The following is a 16,049-nucleotide window of genomic DNA, read 5'->3' on the forward strand; positions in this document are numbered from 1 at the left end:
GCTCCCTGGACCCCGGGACACAAAGACAGACCCGGCACGGCCGAGATCTCGCGAGGCTCGGCGGGAAGATCTAGAGCCAATGGGGGCACTAGCTCCTGGATCTCTGCTCTGTGACTGGTCATCCCGGCCGTGATTTTTTTTCTTTAGTACAAGGCTGAGGACGTAAGGGGCGGGAGCTTAGAGGCTCTTCTGTCCTGTGACTGGCCAATATGGATCTGGGAGCAGAACCAATACCTGGAGGCCTCACGCCACCATTGGTCCTTACCGCGGCGGGGCGGAACAGCCTTGAAGGAGGCGTGGCCGGGACCGGGACCGGGGAGTGGGAGTCTTTGGCCTGAGGAGAACTTCAGAGCAAGCGCGGAGCTTGGTGAGTGCCGGCCCCGCGGGCGGACAGAGGGAAGATCCGGGCCGGGCCGGGCCACGTGGTGGGCTGCCCGAGGAGGGGGAGGAGGGACTGGAGGGGCCTGTAGGAGAGGGGGGACCTTCGGGGTGTCTGAGGATGTTCAGAGGGGGAGGGGAAAGGAGGGGCAGATGGGGAGGGGTTAGGGGGTCTGGCAGCCGCGTCTCTTCAGACATCCGGGGTCTGACTAAAGGGTAGATGGGGGATCTGAGGTGGGGGAGGGGGGTTCTAGCAGGAGATGGGTCCGGGGTTTTGGGGTGAGGAGTTACCAGAAGGGGTGGCTGAAGGTGGGGTCCGGCAGGAAGGTGGGGGGGGGCCTCCAACCAGGGGGCGGATAAGGAGGGGCTCCCAGAGGGTGTGGGGGGGGGGGTAGGAGGAGGGGTGGCTGAGGGCTTATGTGGGGGGCGGGTTGACGAGGGGAGTCTTGGGGGGGGGGGGGGGGGGGGGGGGGGGGGGGGGGGGGAATCTAACAGGAAGGCTGACTGAGGGGCCGTGTGTGGGAATAGCCCGAGGGTGCCAGAGGGTGGGGATCCAGCAGGCAGAGGGTTTATGGCGGGCTCTAAAGGAGGATATTGGGGGGACTAGCTGGAGGGTCTATGGGGGGCTCTAAAGAAGGATATTGGGGGTCTAGCAGGAGGGTCTGAGGGGGGCTCTAAAAGAGGATATTGGGGGGGCTAGCAGGAGGCTTGGTTGAGGGTCTGCATGGTGGTGACAGTCCATGCAGGCATCTGGCAGGAGGGGTGGCTGAGGGTCTTGGGGAGGGGGCTGACAGGAGGTCTAGGCAGGCCCAGGGGCTCTGGGGCTGTGCAGCAGTGGCAGCAGGGTGTGTCTGTATGAGGGAGTTGATGAGAAGGAAGGGGGTCAGCGGGTAGTTGAGTGGGGGCCCCTCCTCCAATCCCTTCCCGGTAGACTAAGGGGAGAACTCGGCTGAACTGGGGGCCTTGTCCTTGTCAGGCTGGAAGGAGGCCCCTTTCCCCTGGCTTGGGGAGGAGAGAGGTGTGGGGGTGGGGTGGGAACCGTAGGAAGACAGATTAAAAAGTTACCTTGGGAACCCGGTTCTGCCTCCCCAGCTTTGCATTCTGTGGGGCTGGCGGGTTTGGTTTCCTGTCCTTTTAAGTCTAGGGAAGGGCAGGGCCTCCACTTCAAAGGCTGGGTCCCCTCAAAAGGGAGTTAATTATTACCTGAAGCCTGACTGAACCCACCTTTCCTGACTGTGGTTTCTGTGTTTGACTTCCCTTATCTTTGTGTTCCTGGGCTTGGGCCCCAGAGTGGGGCTTAGTCAGCGCCTGCCCGAGGCCAGGTAGATGAAAAGCCCTTATTGGCTTTCCCACATGGGCCTTCTGCTATTTGGGATGTTCCTCTGTTTGGAGAAAAAGCATTCTTACATTGTAGAATAGAAGCTGCTCATAGGAGGTCAACCAGAGATTGATGTAGTAGAGATAACAGTAATGGGGTCAGGAAGGCCAGAGAAACCTGCCTTTGGTACTCAGTAACTGTGGGGCCTCTGTAAGATGGGGATAATAATCCCAGGATCGTGGTGAGGATCAAAGGACTTTATATATGTAGAAGGAAGTGTAAAGTGTTATATAAACGTTATCTGTTATCATCGGGCCCAATCCTTTCATTTTATAGATGAGGAAACAGGATCAGAGACAGGAATAGACTAGCCGAAGGTCATATAGTCTGTCAGTGCCTACTATGTGGCAGTGGGGCTGGGATTCGGACCGTGGTCCTCTGATTGTTCTGGGAAACAATCAGGAAATACTTTGTGGATGAGAGAAGCAGTTCCAGTCTAGAACACTCTTGGGCCTGACTCTTGTTCTGCTCTTTCTCTGCTTGCTTCTAGAGCACTGGGAACAATGTCGGTCACCAGCCATGAGACCAGGAAGTCTCGGTCCAGCTCTGGCTCCATGAACATACAGATCTTCCACAAGCCGGGCCACGCGGACAGTCTCCTGACCCATCTGAACCTGCTGCGCCAGAAGTGCCTCTTCACCGACGTGGTGCTCAAGGCTGGGAGTGGGATTTTCCACTGCCACCGAGCTGTGCTGGCCTCCTGTAGCTACTACTTTGAGGCCATGTTTGGAGGGGGCCTGAAGGAGAGCAGAGAGGGCCACGTGGACTTTGGGGACAGGCTGCATCCAGAGGTACTGGAGTTGCTGCTTGACTATGCCTACTCAGCCAGGGTGCTCATCAATGAAGAGAATGCAGAGTCTCTGCTGGAGGCCGGGGACATGCTGCAGTTCCATGACATCCGGGATGCAGCTGCGGCCTTCTTAGAGAAAAATCTGCACCCAACCAACTGTCTCAATATGCTGGCCCTGTCTGATACCTTTAACTGTGACAGGCTGTTTGAGCTGTCCTGGAGAATGGCTCTCGCCAACTTTGCTTCTTTGTACAAGTCTGAAGATTTCCTGAAACTCCCCAAAGGGAGGCTGCTGGAGCTTGTGCAGAGTGAAGACTTGGAGGTGGAAGAAGAAAGCCTGGTCTACGAAGCAGTCATTGGGTGGATCAAGTATGAGCTGTCTGCCCGGCACGACGACTTGCCCGAGCTTCTGCGTTCTGTGCGCCTGGCGCTTTTGCCTGAGGCTTACCTCAAAAACCAGGTGGCTCTGGAAGAGGTTGTAACGAACCACAAACTGGGAGGGGAGATCGTGGCAGATGCTGTGAGCTGCAAGATGAGGCTCCTGCAGAATGACGGGCTCGTGACGGGCTTCTGCGCCCGGCCCAGGAAGGTCAGCCAGGCTCTCCTGCTGCTCGGGGGTCAGACTTTCATGTGTGACAAGATTTATACACTCGACCAGAGAACCAGCGACATCATCCCCAGGACAGATATTCCTAGTCCCCGGAAAGAATGCAGCGCTTGCGCCATTGGCTGTAAAGTCTACGTCACTGGCGGCCGAGGTTCTGAAAACAGCGCCTCCAAGGACGTGTGGGTCTACGACACCCTTCACGATGAATGGACCAAAGCTGCCCCGATGCTAGTGGCCAGGTTTGGCCATGGTTCTGCTGAGCTGGCTCATTCTCTCTACGTGGTTGGGGGCCATACAGCTGTGAGTGGCTCCTTTCCGGCCTCCCCCTCAGTCTCGCTTAAACAGGTTGAACATTATGACCCACAGACTAACAAATGGACTTTGGTGGCTCCACTCCGGGAAGGGGTAAGCAATGCTGCCGTAGTTGGGGCAAAGAAGAAGCTTTTTGTTTTTGGTGGCACCAGTGTTAACCAGATTCATCTACCCAAAGTGCAGTGCTTTGACCCCTGTCAGAACCGCTGGACAGCGCCCACCACCTGTCCCCAAGCTTGGAGATACACAGCAGCTGCTGTGTTGGGCAGCCAGGTGATTGTCATTGGAGGTGACACGGAGTTCTCAGCCAGTTCTGCCTACCGCTTCCACAGCGACACCTTCCAGTGGTCCAAGTTTGGAGATGTGACAGCTAGAAGGATTAGCTGCCGAGCGGTCACCTGTGGAAATAGACTCTTTGTGGTGGGAGGCTACTGCGGCACTCAGCGCTGCAAAACCCTTGATTGCTACGACCCTTCCTCCGACACGTGGAGCAGCATCTCAAGCGTGCCTTATTCCCTCATCCCCACAGCCTTCGTCAGCACCTGGAAGTACCTGTCTGTGTGAAGATCTCCCCTGCAGGAGAGGGAGATGAGAAAGGTAAGGAGCAGCCTTTCCAAGGTAAGCCTTGGCTACACCTCCAGAAAGGACCAGGTGGTGACATGGGCTCTGCCTGCCACTGGGCTTTCACTGAACTGCTACTTTCTCAGTTCCTGCGGTGGTTCTGCTTTCCTTTAAGTCTCCTGGACTGTGTTGAGATCTCCTTAGCTATGGATTTTTGAAGTGTGGTTTGAGATTAAACGTCATTGGGAGCTCGAGCCACTTTGTAAAGCTACACATGCATAAGAGGTTTTACTCTAAAGCAAATTAATCCTGTTGAATGGATCTTCAAATGCAGGGTAGACAAAACCCATCTCATTATGGGAAACCTCCAGATCAGGCTGTGATTCAGTCCGGCTCAGCCACAGTGATAACCAGAGCTTGTCTAATGCTAGTGTAGACATGCCCCTCATGTGCAGCCAGGACTTTGTGGCTTTTTCACCGCTCAGTGGCTTGCTTACACTGACCTTAAACCTTTCAGGTGCTTCTTATTCAAGGCCCAGACAGAACCTCTGACTTCTTCTTCTTCTTGCAGGGCAGTTGGGGTTAAGTGACTTGCCCAGGGTCACACGGTTAGTTTTTGTGTTGTATCTGAGGCCAGATTTGAACTCAGGTCCTCCTGACTCCAGGGCTGGTGCTCTATTCACTGCACCACCTAGCCATCCCCAGAACCTCTAACTTCTTAATGAGCTATGAATTGCACTAGAGAAACTTCCTGTGCTTCCAGGGTATTATACATAGATGAATTATTTTGTGTCAGAGCAGGATGGGACCTGATCTTCTCAGGGCCAAGGGCAATTAATTTTAATTTAACTTTGAAAAACATGAAAGCTTTTTCCTTGGAAAGGAAAGGACTTTGCCGGGTATTTTTTGTGTATCTTATGCTGTGCACTTAATACTTTTTGAGTTGAAAGCATCTGCCTACACATACTAAAAGGAGAAAGCCCAGTCCTCTTGTAATTCTAATTGGAAATTATTCTTCACATTGGTTCCTTCTCTCCTGCTCCCATTACTGTGCAGCCATTAACTACATGATGCTTTCCTTTCTTCTCAACAGGAGGCCTGGGCGTCTGCTCTCATTTTCCTGCCACAGAGGAATCTCTTCAGCAGCCAAGTGTTGTCTGCTCTTGGAATGTCCTGTCAGCACCAGAGTCCTGCCGAGCAGTTGGGAGGCTGGTATCTGGGATGTATATTGACTGATGTTGGTTATGTAGATTTGGGACAGATGCAGTGAGCTCAGTTAGCTGGTGAATAAGGAGGGGCTAGAGGCCGTAGTGCAGGACCCCTGCTGCAGGGAGCACAGCTCCTGGGAGATGCTACTCCTCCTCACTGATTGCTCACTCCTGTTAAGGCTGAAGTGTGACAGGAGGTAAAGCAGGGAAGCTGACTTTTCAATTCACTCACCAGTACCTCCCTCCCCAAACAGAGGTGCTAGTCCCATTGCTGTCACTGATTACAGCCTTTCTGTGTTCTGGGGCTAGTCTCATCCTCTTTGAAATCTGCTTTTGTCAGTTGTGACACATCTTTGTTCGTGTTGGTGGATTTGGGCAGTGAAAAATTTTAACTAGTATCAAGCTTTCCAGGGACCGTGGTGAGTGACCAGGTCAGAGTCCTGTTTTAGGTCCCAAATGAGGTGGGACTGGGAAATGACAGCTGACTTCAAGTGACTTGAAAATTAGCTGGAGGCAGTTCCCACAAAGATCCGCAGCGGAAGCATCTTTAGAATCTGTGTGTAACTTCAAGATCAGGCTTTTGAAGAAGAAAGACATCCCTTTTTGGGTAGTATGAGGCTTAATAACTGTAGCCATCCATAAAGAAAAAAAAAGCCTTCCCTGAAATTTTTCTGTCTTGTTTTAGTTTCTTTAATATTTTCTTGACTTTTAATTTTGGTCTGTATTAACTTTTAATTATTAATTAACTGGATCCTTTATTTAAAAAACTTAACTGCATCATTTATTTAAAGTTTTAAAATGTCTGTTTTTAGTCTGTGGATAAACTTTTTTTTTTTAAATCAGTTCCAAAGTTGCCTTAATAAAACCAAGTCATGAGAGAAGAGAGGGCCATCACGTCTCTTTATGATCCCTTAGTCCTGACTCCCTTTCAGCAGCCCCAAGTTAGGAAAAACTAAATTTCAGTTTTACTCTTTTAGGCCACATCACAACTGGAGAGGACAGAGTCCCAGGTGGACCTGCTGACTTGAAACAGGGGCTGGCACTATAGGGACAGTGCTGCCTAGAGAGTCAGCTGTGGAATCAGAGACCCTAACTAGGAATTCTCTGAGGTTTAATCATAGAATTCCTAGGACTTTCATACTCTTCTCCTCCTGAGAAACATGCATTGACTCGCCCAAGATCATTCAGCAAACCTGGTCAGGCTGGCACCAGAGTTGGCTCCTACTGATTAAAAATAGCTCAGACCTAATGAAGTCAGACCTGCTTCTGTGATCATTGAAAACTGGTTTTGAACGAACAGTGGGTTCAAGGGAACTGGGTCCACCCTGATTGACCATTAAAGACTTTTAGAGCTGGAATGTATCTTGGAGATGGCGCCTAATATCGCTGTAGTGATGGGTGGGCAGGATGGCAAGACCCAGAGTTTGTGCCTTGATCTAGTCCTGTTGCCAGGAAAAAAACCTTAGAAACGCCTCCAATGTGTCAGCCATACCAGTGTCTACACAACGTCAATTTAGCAGTTGTATGCTTCAAACAATCCACTACCACTGTTCTTATGAAAGGATATCAAGTGATAGCAATTCCCAATGGCTTAGGTAACAGGAGACCTGGTCCTGGGTTTGAGTTCACCTCATACACTTGATAGCTGTGGCTCCCGGGACAATGATGTAACCTCTCCGAGCTTCAGTTATAACACCTGTAGAAATGGGGATGATCATAGCACCTAGCACACAGGAGTTGTGCGGGGTGAATGAATGTATGTAAGGCGCTTTGTCCACCTTAAAGTGTTCCAGAAACACCAGCTTTAAGGGAGAAAGAATGACGCGCTGAAAGCAGCACGCCTTTCCTCTTATAATTTGGCCCCCAACCAAGAGCTAGTGAGCTGGTTTTTGAGTGCTCTTCAGAGCAGAGAGCAGCTTGGTCTGGGCCACACAGTCCTATGATGGTCCCTGAAGGCACTGGGCCCACTTGCTGGCCCTGCAGGGGGGCCAGGTGCTCCAAGATGACTTACACCTACAGCTACTATTCCCTGCACCTTACAGAGAAAAGTGAAGCTGTGCTTTGTGTTATAAACTCCATGAAGGCAGGAACCTCACGTCTTAAACAGGAGAGCACTGAGCAGGTGTAGATGCCCTACAAGCCCCCAAACACCGCACCCTTCTGACCCTCCAGTCTAGGACTTTCCAGAGGCCTCTGGACACTTCCAGAAACACCAAAGTGTTCAGTAGGCAGCGACTCCCAATTTGATTCTGTGCTTTGTTCCAGGCCTGGAACAAAGCATCTCCCCCAGGGAGACTGGTCCTCTTTGGCTCTCACAGGCTTCTTTTATGACTCTCAGCTTGAGCACATCAACAAATGCTCCATCACCCAAAGAAACTGGTGTGGCCTTCCCTGGACTGATGGAGGCCTTGGTTCTTTCAGTATTAGGGAGCAGCCCATTTGAGGTTGCTTCCCACCTGACAGGACCCTTAGCCGCTAGCATGTCCATCCAGAGACACAGGAATGACACCTTCCTTTTGGGCACATGAGGTCATTAACATCTGACCAAGATATAAGACCTAATACCCCTTACTGGGAGAGTATTCACAGAGCCCTAGGCAACAAATACCAACCCATCCTCCCCATTCAAAGGTGCTGTGCTGGTTTCTGTAGACATTTCTTCAATTTATTAGCCCTCCCTAAACAAATTACTCTCATTTTAGCTACATACTATCCAACACTCTCAATGACTTCATTGTGTAGTTATGCTTACATGTGACATTCCCCCAGTTGAAGGCAGGGACCCATGTTTTATTTTCTCTCTCTCTCAATGCCAAGGGGCTTGGAGTATCAGAAAGAATGCTGGATTTGGAATCAAAAAGACCCCAAAGTCCCCAAAATAGGACAATAATGCTCAAATACCTACTCCCACAGAGCTGCTGTGTGGACATCAATGAATGTCAAGCAGTTTGTAAAACACAAACATCAGCTTCTATTATCACAGTGCAGTAGGTTTTATCCATTTTTATTGAATTTAACCAAATCTGAGAGGGAATTTCATCAGAGCGGCCTAGGGTGGGAGCACCATTAGAAAGGCTTGACTATTCACAGTGGAATATATTTACTGTAAGGCCCAGACTTCCAGTGCACTGCATTGGGAAGACGCAGCCTTTCTGAAGAGTTGTGGAAGGACACACAGAATAAGAAAGTGTGAGTAGGTAGTGAAGTCCCAACACCCAAAGGCACGGGTCCATTTAAGTGAGCATCCAAACATACAATTTAAAGGTTCACATGTGTGGTGGACGATGAATTCCACAAAGGCAGGGGCCACATCGTAGGGTTCTTTGTGGCCCCACATAGGACCTAACAGGAGGTGCTCAATAAATATTTGATTCTAAAAGATATTTAGACAATAACAGTGTCAAGAAACAAAACTTTGAAAGACTTAAAGAACTGATCAATACAATGACCAATTACATTTTCAGAGAACTGATGATGGCCTGCTGTCCACCTCCTGACACAGGTGATGATGGGTGCACACAATATGGAATGGGACCAAAGGTGGAAATTTCTTTTGTGTGTTTGTTTTAAGTTTTGGGGTATTTTTTTCTCCCGTGAGGTGGATGTGAGGGGAAAAGCTTTTTATTAATTAAAAAAGGAGAAAAATTATTTAAAACCAATTGGAAAAAGAAAAAGCTAAGGATGAGATTGACTTGTTCAAGGCCCAAGGTACAACATTTTAGTTTTGTCATTACTTTAAGATATCCTCCCAAAGGAAAACTTGTTTACACTAGCCACAAAGGCATCCCACCCCCCACCATCCATGGGGAGAGGCCAAGTGTGGCAGCACACAGCACTCCATGAGCGTGCTATCACAGCCCAGCTAGTCCAGCTGAGGTGCCCCACAGGACCAGCTACTCCGTATCAGTCAGTGTTTCAGTGCAACATAAAAGTGATGTTCAGTCACATTTGAACTTGAGACACAAGGCTTGTTTTAGTAAATTTTTATTGCTAGAAATCAGTACGTGGGTTCCAATGCTGTTCTGAAATCGTGCAGTCAAGAGCCAGCACAATCATTGTAAAAACAAAAAGAAACAAACCAGGGGTTGAACTAAGATCACAGTACAATTAACCAAGTGTTAAGTCAACAGAAATACCAACATGTACTTAACCACCAACTTTACAAATAAAATTAGATCCTAACAGGAAGTGATGGGGATACCCCTGGCAGGGGAATAACTGTACAGCCTCACCATTCTAGCAGAACTGAGGAAGCTCCCCATCCAGGAGAGACAAGCGTCCTCTCCCACACCCCGTGGTTGGCCCGAAATCCCCTGAACCTCCTACCGTAATGATTCATGAGGTCATGAGATCACAAAGTCACTGGAGTGGACCTAAGACTAAACAGCATCAAACTATCACAGCTCAGTAAAGAACTATTACATGGGCACAGCAACAGGATTACGGACAAGGAGTTTTCCTTCCAAGATGAAGCTTAAAGTAAACTTTTCTAAAGTGCTCCAATACTTCAGTACAAAAATATAAAACACTGATTATAAACATGGCACAAATGAAATTTAATGTGTAGTACATACACTTCAAAGGGCAATGAGAACTGCTGATGGAAAAGGTTTTGAAACAGTAAAAACCACACCTCTTCTCTCTCAGAACGTCACCTGCATAACAAGAATTGAAATCAATGATGTCTCATGATTGTACAACCCTTTCTTCAAGGAGAGGATGGTGGTGGGCATGGGGGAAGAGAAAAGACTGGGTAGAGACAGGATCCAAAGTGTTAGGAACTCATTTCTGGGCAGACAGTAAAACAATGTTCCAAGTGTCAGAAAGGAGGTTTCCCTTACTAGAGGGAAGGCAAGGAGGAAGACGATTTCTGCTTTTGGTCCCTTCTGCAAATTCATGTGGAAAAGATTTCAGCAAAATCAGGCATGCTTGCCAGCCCCTACCTCCCAGGTGAGACTTGGGTTCGCTCTGGGAACATCCCATAACACAATGCAGCACTCTGGTGAACGCAGCCAAAACTGGACACGAGCCATCAATCTTTATGGGGTGAAAACATGGCCACAGAACAACTGGGAACATGTGGAAAAGAAAAAAGGCCAGCCTTGATTCCAGGATTGTGGTGACAGGCCCTGTGGAGAGCTCAGTGCAGGATTCTCTAGGAAAGACAAGCTATCTCAAGGCTGGCACTTTTTCTTCTGACCAAGAGCTCTCCGGCCCACTTTCTCCACCTTCCCAGGGTGCAGTGCAACACCAATGGCAGAATCCCAATGGTCTCAGGACTTGATGTGAACCCAAATTTGTGTGTTGCTGATCCCAAGATCAAAAAAGCTGTGGTAAGCAGGCAGAGGACCCAGGCAGCTCCTGGGCTGGGCCCTGGACAGGCCAGGCCAGGCCAGGCCAGGTGAGGCTGCATCAGGAGCCTGATGCTGGCTCTTTACAAGGAGCTCCAGGCAAGAGGGACAGGGGCTCCCTCTTCGTTTCCCATTATCTTGCCTACGTGGCTTTACAACAACTTTTGAATTTGACTTTGAAAGATTTCTTCCAGGCTCCACTGACAAACACATTTTGGAAATGATGTGTGTTTGTTGCTGGATTTCCCTGCGACTCTCTGTGACCTTTACCAGGCACTGGAGCAGCCTACAGACTTCGGGGACACACTTCTTCACTGGCTGCCAGCACAATCACTCCCCTGATGAAGCAAACTCCTGCAATCTGGCCTGAACTTTCATTGCGGGCTGACAGTTATAAGGAATTACTAGGGACCCCTCCCTAGGCATGATGGGTTACAGTCCACCCCCCCCCCCCAACCATCAGCCCAGCAAGTGCCACATCACCACATCACCTTCTCTGAGCACAAGTCTGCAAGTCCAGAGTTTGGGCCAAAACTGGTACATGGTTGCAAATGGAAGTAGACAGAAATGGTGTCTAGCCACCTCCCCAACACTAGGGGGATTTTAAGGGTATTTCTTCCCCCAAGTGTCCAATAGAACCATAAGCAAATAGCTTCACTTCTGTGATGCAGCTGAAAGATTTAGAGTCAGAGAACCTGGGTTCGAATCCAGACTGCTGTTACTCCTGGTGCCAGCCTCAGTTTCCTCACTGGGGAAATCTGGCTAGATGACTTATTGCTTACTTCTAGTTCTAAAACTATGAAACTACCCTCATACAGAGGGGAGAAAGGAAGGGGAAACTTTACACCAACAAAGTTCTATTGCAAACCACTTTTTTTCTAACAGAATCTCTCTTGTGCTCTCCACTAACCCGTTTTTTTTTTTTTTCTGAGACCTGACTACTGCAGATGATTCTACAGGAAACTTCAAATAATTGGCCATCCTCTTTGCTAATTACTGAATAGATAGATGAGAGATGTGTTTCATTCCAAATTTACCAGTTACAAAAAGCTACCTGAATCCACAGACTTGGCTCCTTCACCACTGAAAATCAGCACAAAATGCTTCTTTGCTTACCCTCACTGTGTTCAGCAGTTGCTAAAACACTTTCTAGGATGATATTCTAAGACGAATACTTTTTTTTTGCCTTTTTGGAGGGGGGAAGGCAGGGCAATTGGGGTTAAGTGACTTGCCCAAGATCACACAGCTAGTGTTAAGTGTCTAAGTCCACATTTGAACTCAGATCCTCCTGACTCCAGAGTCGGTGTCCTATTCACTGTGCCACCTAGCTGCCTCTGACCAATACTTTTTAAAAAATGCTTTTGTCCCCATTTCAGAACCAACTTGGTCACTTCCTGAGAGCAATCAGCCCGGTGTATACCCTACATACTCTGCTCTCCTAGGGGCAATGGGGTGGTGTACACAAAGAAGGACAGGTTGCTGTCACTAAGCAGCTTCGTGGCCTGCAAACATGGAGTTTTCCCAGACTGCTCTGTGAAAATAACAAAGGCTCTGTGCAACCCTCTGGGGCCTGCAGCTTCTGTGGATCCTGGCTGCCTTAGGTAAAGCCCAAGAGTGCTCATCTGCTTTAGAGAACTGCTGTTCTCCTACACTAGGTCCATGATAATCAGAAGAGCTGTGAGCCCTCCAGGCCTGAACTGTGCACCAAGCTGCCATAACCACGGGCTGCTGCCTCCGCAGTCAGTTCATTTTCTTCACCATATTAATCTCAGAACGCGGAGGTTTCAAAGTAATAATCCAACAGTTTGCCAATGAAAATTCCATTTTGCTACATGGGCCCAAGGTCCCTTCATTCCTGTTTGTGTTGCTGCTCTCCAGCTGGCTGGTGAACAGTGGAGACAGCAGAGCCTCACCATCCTGCCTGCCCCCACTGTAACAATCTAGAAGACAGGAACCCATTGCACTCTCAACTTTGCTAAAATTTTAGATTTAACATCTTCATCAATGATCAGGAAAATATCCCAATCTTAGGTTCACTATGAACCAACATAATAAGAATTGCTTTGGGAATTTGTACCACACCCAGCAAAGCCTCTGAAGTGGAGATGAGCTTAAGGCGCCTTTTCTGAAGATGGACAGTACTGATGGCCTGCCAACTGGGGACAGCCAAGAACGCGGGCTTTGAAGAGACAATACCCTAAGCTGGTCTCTGGGACCCTGAAACCACGTTCAGAGTTTTAAGGCCCCCACACACTCCTATACTGTTTTCGCCTTCCAGCTCACGCGTAGGGCCGAGAATCCCAGGATCCTAGGATGGGGTAATTTGCTGGCCTGTCACCTAACTGCTTTCTGAAATTGTAACTATTGGCCATAGCTCTGTAAAAACAGATTTAAAATAGATTTCTCTCTTACCCAAATGGGGTCCTATTATTTAGAATAGCTCCTTAGTTCATTTATGGTTCAAATGCCAATTAAAACTTTTTCTAAAAAAGAGATTAAAAACTTAACCAAAGAATCATTGCAAATTCACCAAAAAGAGCATATTATGGTGGATGGCAACATATTAATAGATGAGGAATTGATAGACCTAGGCCACATTCAAGTCCATAGTGGTTATGCCTGAAAAAGAGAAAAGCAAAAGCCAATGTTGTCACAATGACCCCTCTGAACTCCCAGGTGAACACTGACTGTGTGAAAGGAAACCTGGCTTCATGTGAAGCAGATGTCACTGTGGAGGAGATGGGAGATGCCAGCCAGCACCAGGGCTCCATGGAGATTCGCTCCGTGAGGATGGCACCAGGCGCACCCTATACCACAGCGGTTTAGAAAAAGATCACATCTTCCCTGCTACTGTCGTCTTCAGAGCTGAGCCGTGTAGGTGGGTGGGCTGGGGGGGAGAGTGTGGGGGCACTGTTGGGCCTGAACACACTGCCTGGGCTGAGAGGAGAGATCTCTGAGGGTGCGAGGTCCACTGGGACACATGACTCTGAAAGACACAACACCCAGGCGATTCCAAGTCAACAGGCAACTCTCGTTCTAGGAGATTCCCCACAAAATACCCATAGGCCCTCAGCCCCTCCCTGCCCTAGGCCTTACCCTGATGGCCGCTCAGGACAGGACTTGGGGATTGCCGGGTTCTGATAGTGTTTTCTTCTTTGCCCATAAACTTGTTGAGCATCAGCTGCTGTTTTAGGTCAAAGGAAGCTGAAAAAAAGGAGAGAGATTTCCAGGGACTCTCCATGGCACCTCTACCTCCCCCAGCCTCCAAATCTAGGGATCTAGGAAGAGCTGCCAGTTTCTAGACAGGAACTCTTTAGATGCCAATGAAAAATCATGGGGGCTTTCATCTCCTCCATCTCTGCTGACACACAAGCAGACAGGGTAGATCTGCCTGCACACATTCCTGCCTTGGGACACCCCCCGGCAAAGCCAAGACTCACTCACGCATCTCAGAAACCTGTCTTGGACCCAAGTCTCCATCTCAAATTCACATCAATTAAGACAACAAGTAGCACATACAGAGTCCCTTATCTACTGCTAAGCACTGAAGAATTCTGCGCTGGAACAAGTGCAGGCAGCTGTGTTCGTCTTCATACATCTTCATACGCTGGATGCATTTGGGGCAGAATCCCTGCCCTCACTTTCCTTCTCACAAACAGCAATAATTGTTTGCTAACAATCTACCCTATGAAAATCTTAAATAAGGAGACAAAAGCCTTAGAACAGGGAGGGTGATAAACGAGCAAGGCAAGGAGAGGCAGGGCTGCCTCTTGTCTCCTCTCAGCTCCTGCACTGTAAGCCAGAGGGCCACCTGGCTTAGGACTCTGGGGAAATCTAAGCACAATGGGAAGCTCCCAGCATTCTGTTCTTCACCAGAACTAAAGCCAGGCCTATTGTGGGGAACCATGCAGTAAAGGGCTGCAGATGCCTGGCCACAGGCCAAACCACACCCTGGCAGCCAAGAAGAGTCACTCTCTCTTCGGGCCGCAGTGCAAGGCTCCCTAAGACCACACATCTGGAGCACAGCTCAAAAGGATCTGTAAACAGATGCTTTCAAAAAGTGGTCAGCTTTGTGGCTTTACTGTTGTCTCTCACTGGCGGAGAAGTGTCTTCTCAGTGACAAACACAGCTTGTGCTTCTATTTCTGCAACTGTGCTGGCCTCCAGCTTGGCCCCCGCCCCAAACTCAGGTTAGCTCATCACTCTTACAATCCCTCCACCTCCTTCTGAGTGACCAAGACAGAGAAAGGGGCCATTTCTAAACGGGAGACCTCAGGAGAGCCACCAGGCTCAACAGGGTCCACTTTCTCCCCAAAGAATTAGCCTCTTTCAATGTGCTACTGATCAAGACTCCTAATTCACTGTATCCCACAACAGCACTGGTTTTAAACTCCGCTCCCAGCTACTTCCCAGCCCAGTGGTAACTGACTTCTCCTCTGCCCCAAGAAAGTGGCCAAGGAGCCCTGTACCAGGACTCTCAGGTCCAGTGTGGGGTGAGGGCACCAGGCATTAGTCATCAGCTGGGGTCACCAGCCCAAGGCTGCCTGGATTGTCCAAAGGGCTTTCTGCACTGCACACTCTCTGAGGGCACCCAAAGGAGAGGGGGGGCCAATGGAAACACTAACTGGAGCTGTCAGCCCGCTGGGAAGCTTTGCTTCTCCCTCCCTTCTCCTTGCTCCCCTTGGTAAGCACAGCCAGCTTGGTGGGGATCTGCTGCTGGACGGCAGCTTGCTTCTGGATCTGGTTGGTGGCGCTCAGCAGATGGATGGGCACGTCGCTCTTCACCAGGCGGCCCTCTGCTGTCGTGCTGTCTCGACGGGCCACCTCTGGACGCTCAGAGTAATCAGAGCCGGACAACAGGGTGCTGGTCCTTCCTAAGGACTTGGCTAGCGGCACAGCCCCCTCCAGGCCTTCGCCATTGAAACTAGAGGAGGCGCTCAGGGTGTGGCCCTAGAAGAGAAAAGCCCGCTGAGCTCTGACCGCTCCCTCCTGCAGCGCCAGCCCCCGCTCCCGCCCCGCATCTCCTCAAGCGCGTCAGGAAACCCTGCCTCGAGGCAGAGCCCACAGAAAATATTTGGGACTAATTGGGGCTTTACAGGACATTCAGGTTATACCCTGGTTCACTTCAATAACTGTTTTATTCTAACAAAGTTCAAGGCTCCTGTGACTCATTTTCCAAGTCCTTTAATACTTAGGACCTCTTTCCTGAGCCATTTTCAGTCACAAGATCATTCTGAGCTTCTGAAGAGACCTTATCAAATGAATCCATCAGCGGCTCTGCCAGATGACAGAATCATAGAACACCCTAATCTGATGGTTAATGTACAGACAGTGCGGTCACAAAGCAGCAGTCTGGCAGGTCCCCACCGAGCTTGGTCTGCTCGTGGAAGGCAGAGAGAGAGGTGGGCAACCTTGCTCCCCAGCAGGCTCACGGCTCTATTTAGAACAGACTAAGCTCATTCCCT

The 16,049-nt window shown here is 49.5% G+C and overlaps 2 protein-coding genes across 6 annotated transcripts in view; one reads left to right on the forward strand and one right to left on the reverse strand.

Annotated features, from left to right (window-relative positions):
- The first annotated feature begins 271 nt into the window (after positions 1 to 271).
- LOC138163803 (ectoderm-neural cortex protein 1-like) lies at positions 272 to 6,115 on the forward strand. 2 transcript variants are annotated; one of them, XM_069091404.1, is made up of 3 exons: positions 272 to 367; positions 2,247 to 4,062; positions 5,120 to 6,115. In XM_069091404.1, the coding sequence occupies exon 2, from the start codon at positions 2,260 to 2,262 to the stop codon at positions 4,027 to 4,029; it is 1,770 nt and encodes a 589-aa protein (XP_068947505.1). In that variant the 5' UTR covers positions 272 to 367; positions 2,247 to 2,259; the 3' UTR covers positions 4,030 to 4,062; positions 5,120 to 6,115. The 2 variants fall into 2 exon arrangements, with proteins under 2 accessions (XP_068947505.1, XP_068947590.1); XM_069091489.1 differs by having other exon boundaries at positions 348 to 425.
- Positions 6,116 to 9,202: 3,087 nt separating this feature from the next.
- The window catches only part of ARHGEF18 (Rho/Rac guanine nucleotide exchange factor 18), a 98,217-nt gene continuing 91,370 nt past the window's right edge, over positions 9,203 to 16,049 (reverse strand). For all 4 annotated transcript variants that reach the window (XM_069091714.1, XM_069091670.1, XM_069091697.1 and 1 more), the window contains 3 exons: positions 15,210 to 15,534; positions 13,682 to 13,789; positions 9,203 to 13,571 (listed from right to left, as the gene is read on the reverse strand). In XM_069091714.1, the coding sequence (XP_068947815.1) occupies positions 13,408 to 13,571; positions 13,682 to 13,789; positions 15,210 to 15,534 (597 nt within the window). In that variant the 3' untranslated portion in view covers positions 9,203 to 13,407. The remainder of the gene's footprint in view (positions 13,572 to 13,681; positions 13,790 to 15,209; positions 15,535 to 16,049) is intronic.

The sequence above is a fragment of the Petaurus breviceps genome, unplaced genomic scaffold (genome assembly GCF_028583685.1).
Source record: "Petaurus breviceps papuanus isolate PSGF00001 unplaced genomic scaffold, PetGlider_PUasm1.0 103, whole genome shotgun sequence".
In the NCBI taxonomy this organism is placed as follows: Eukaryota; Metazoa; Chordata; class Mammalia; order Diprotodontia; family Petauridae; genus Petaurus; species Petaurus breviceps.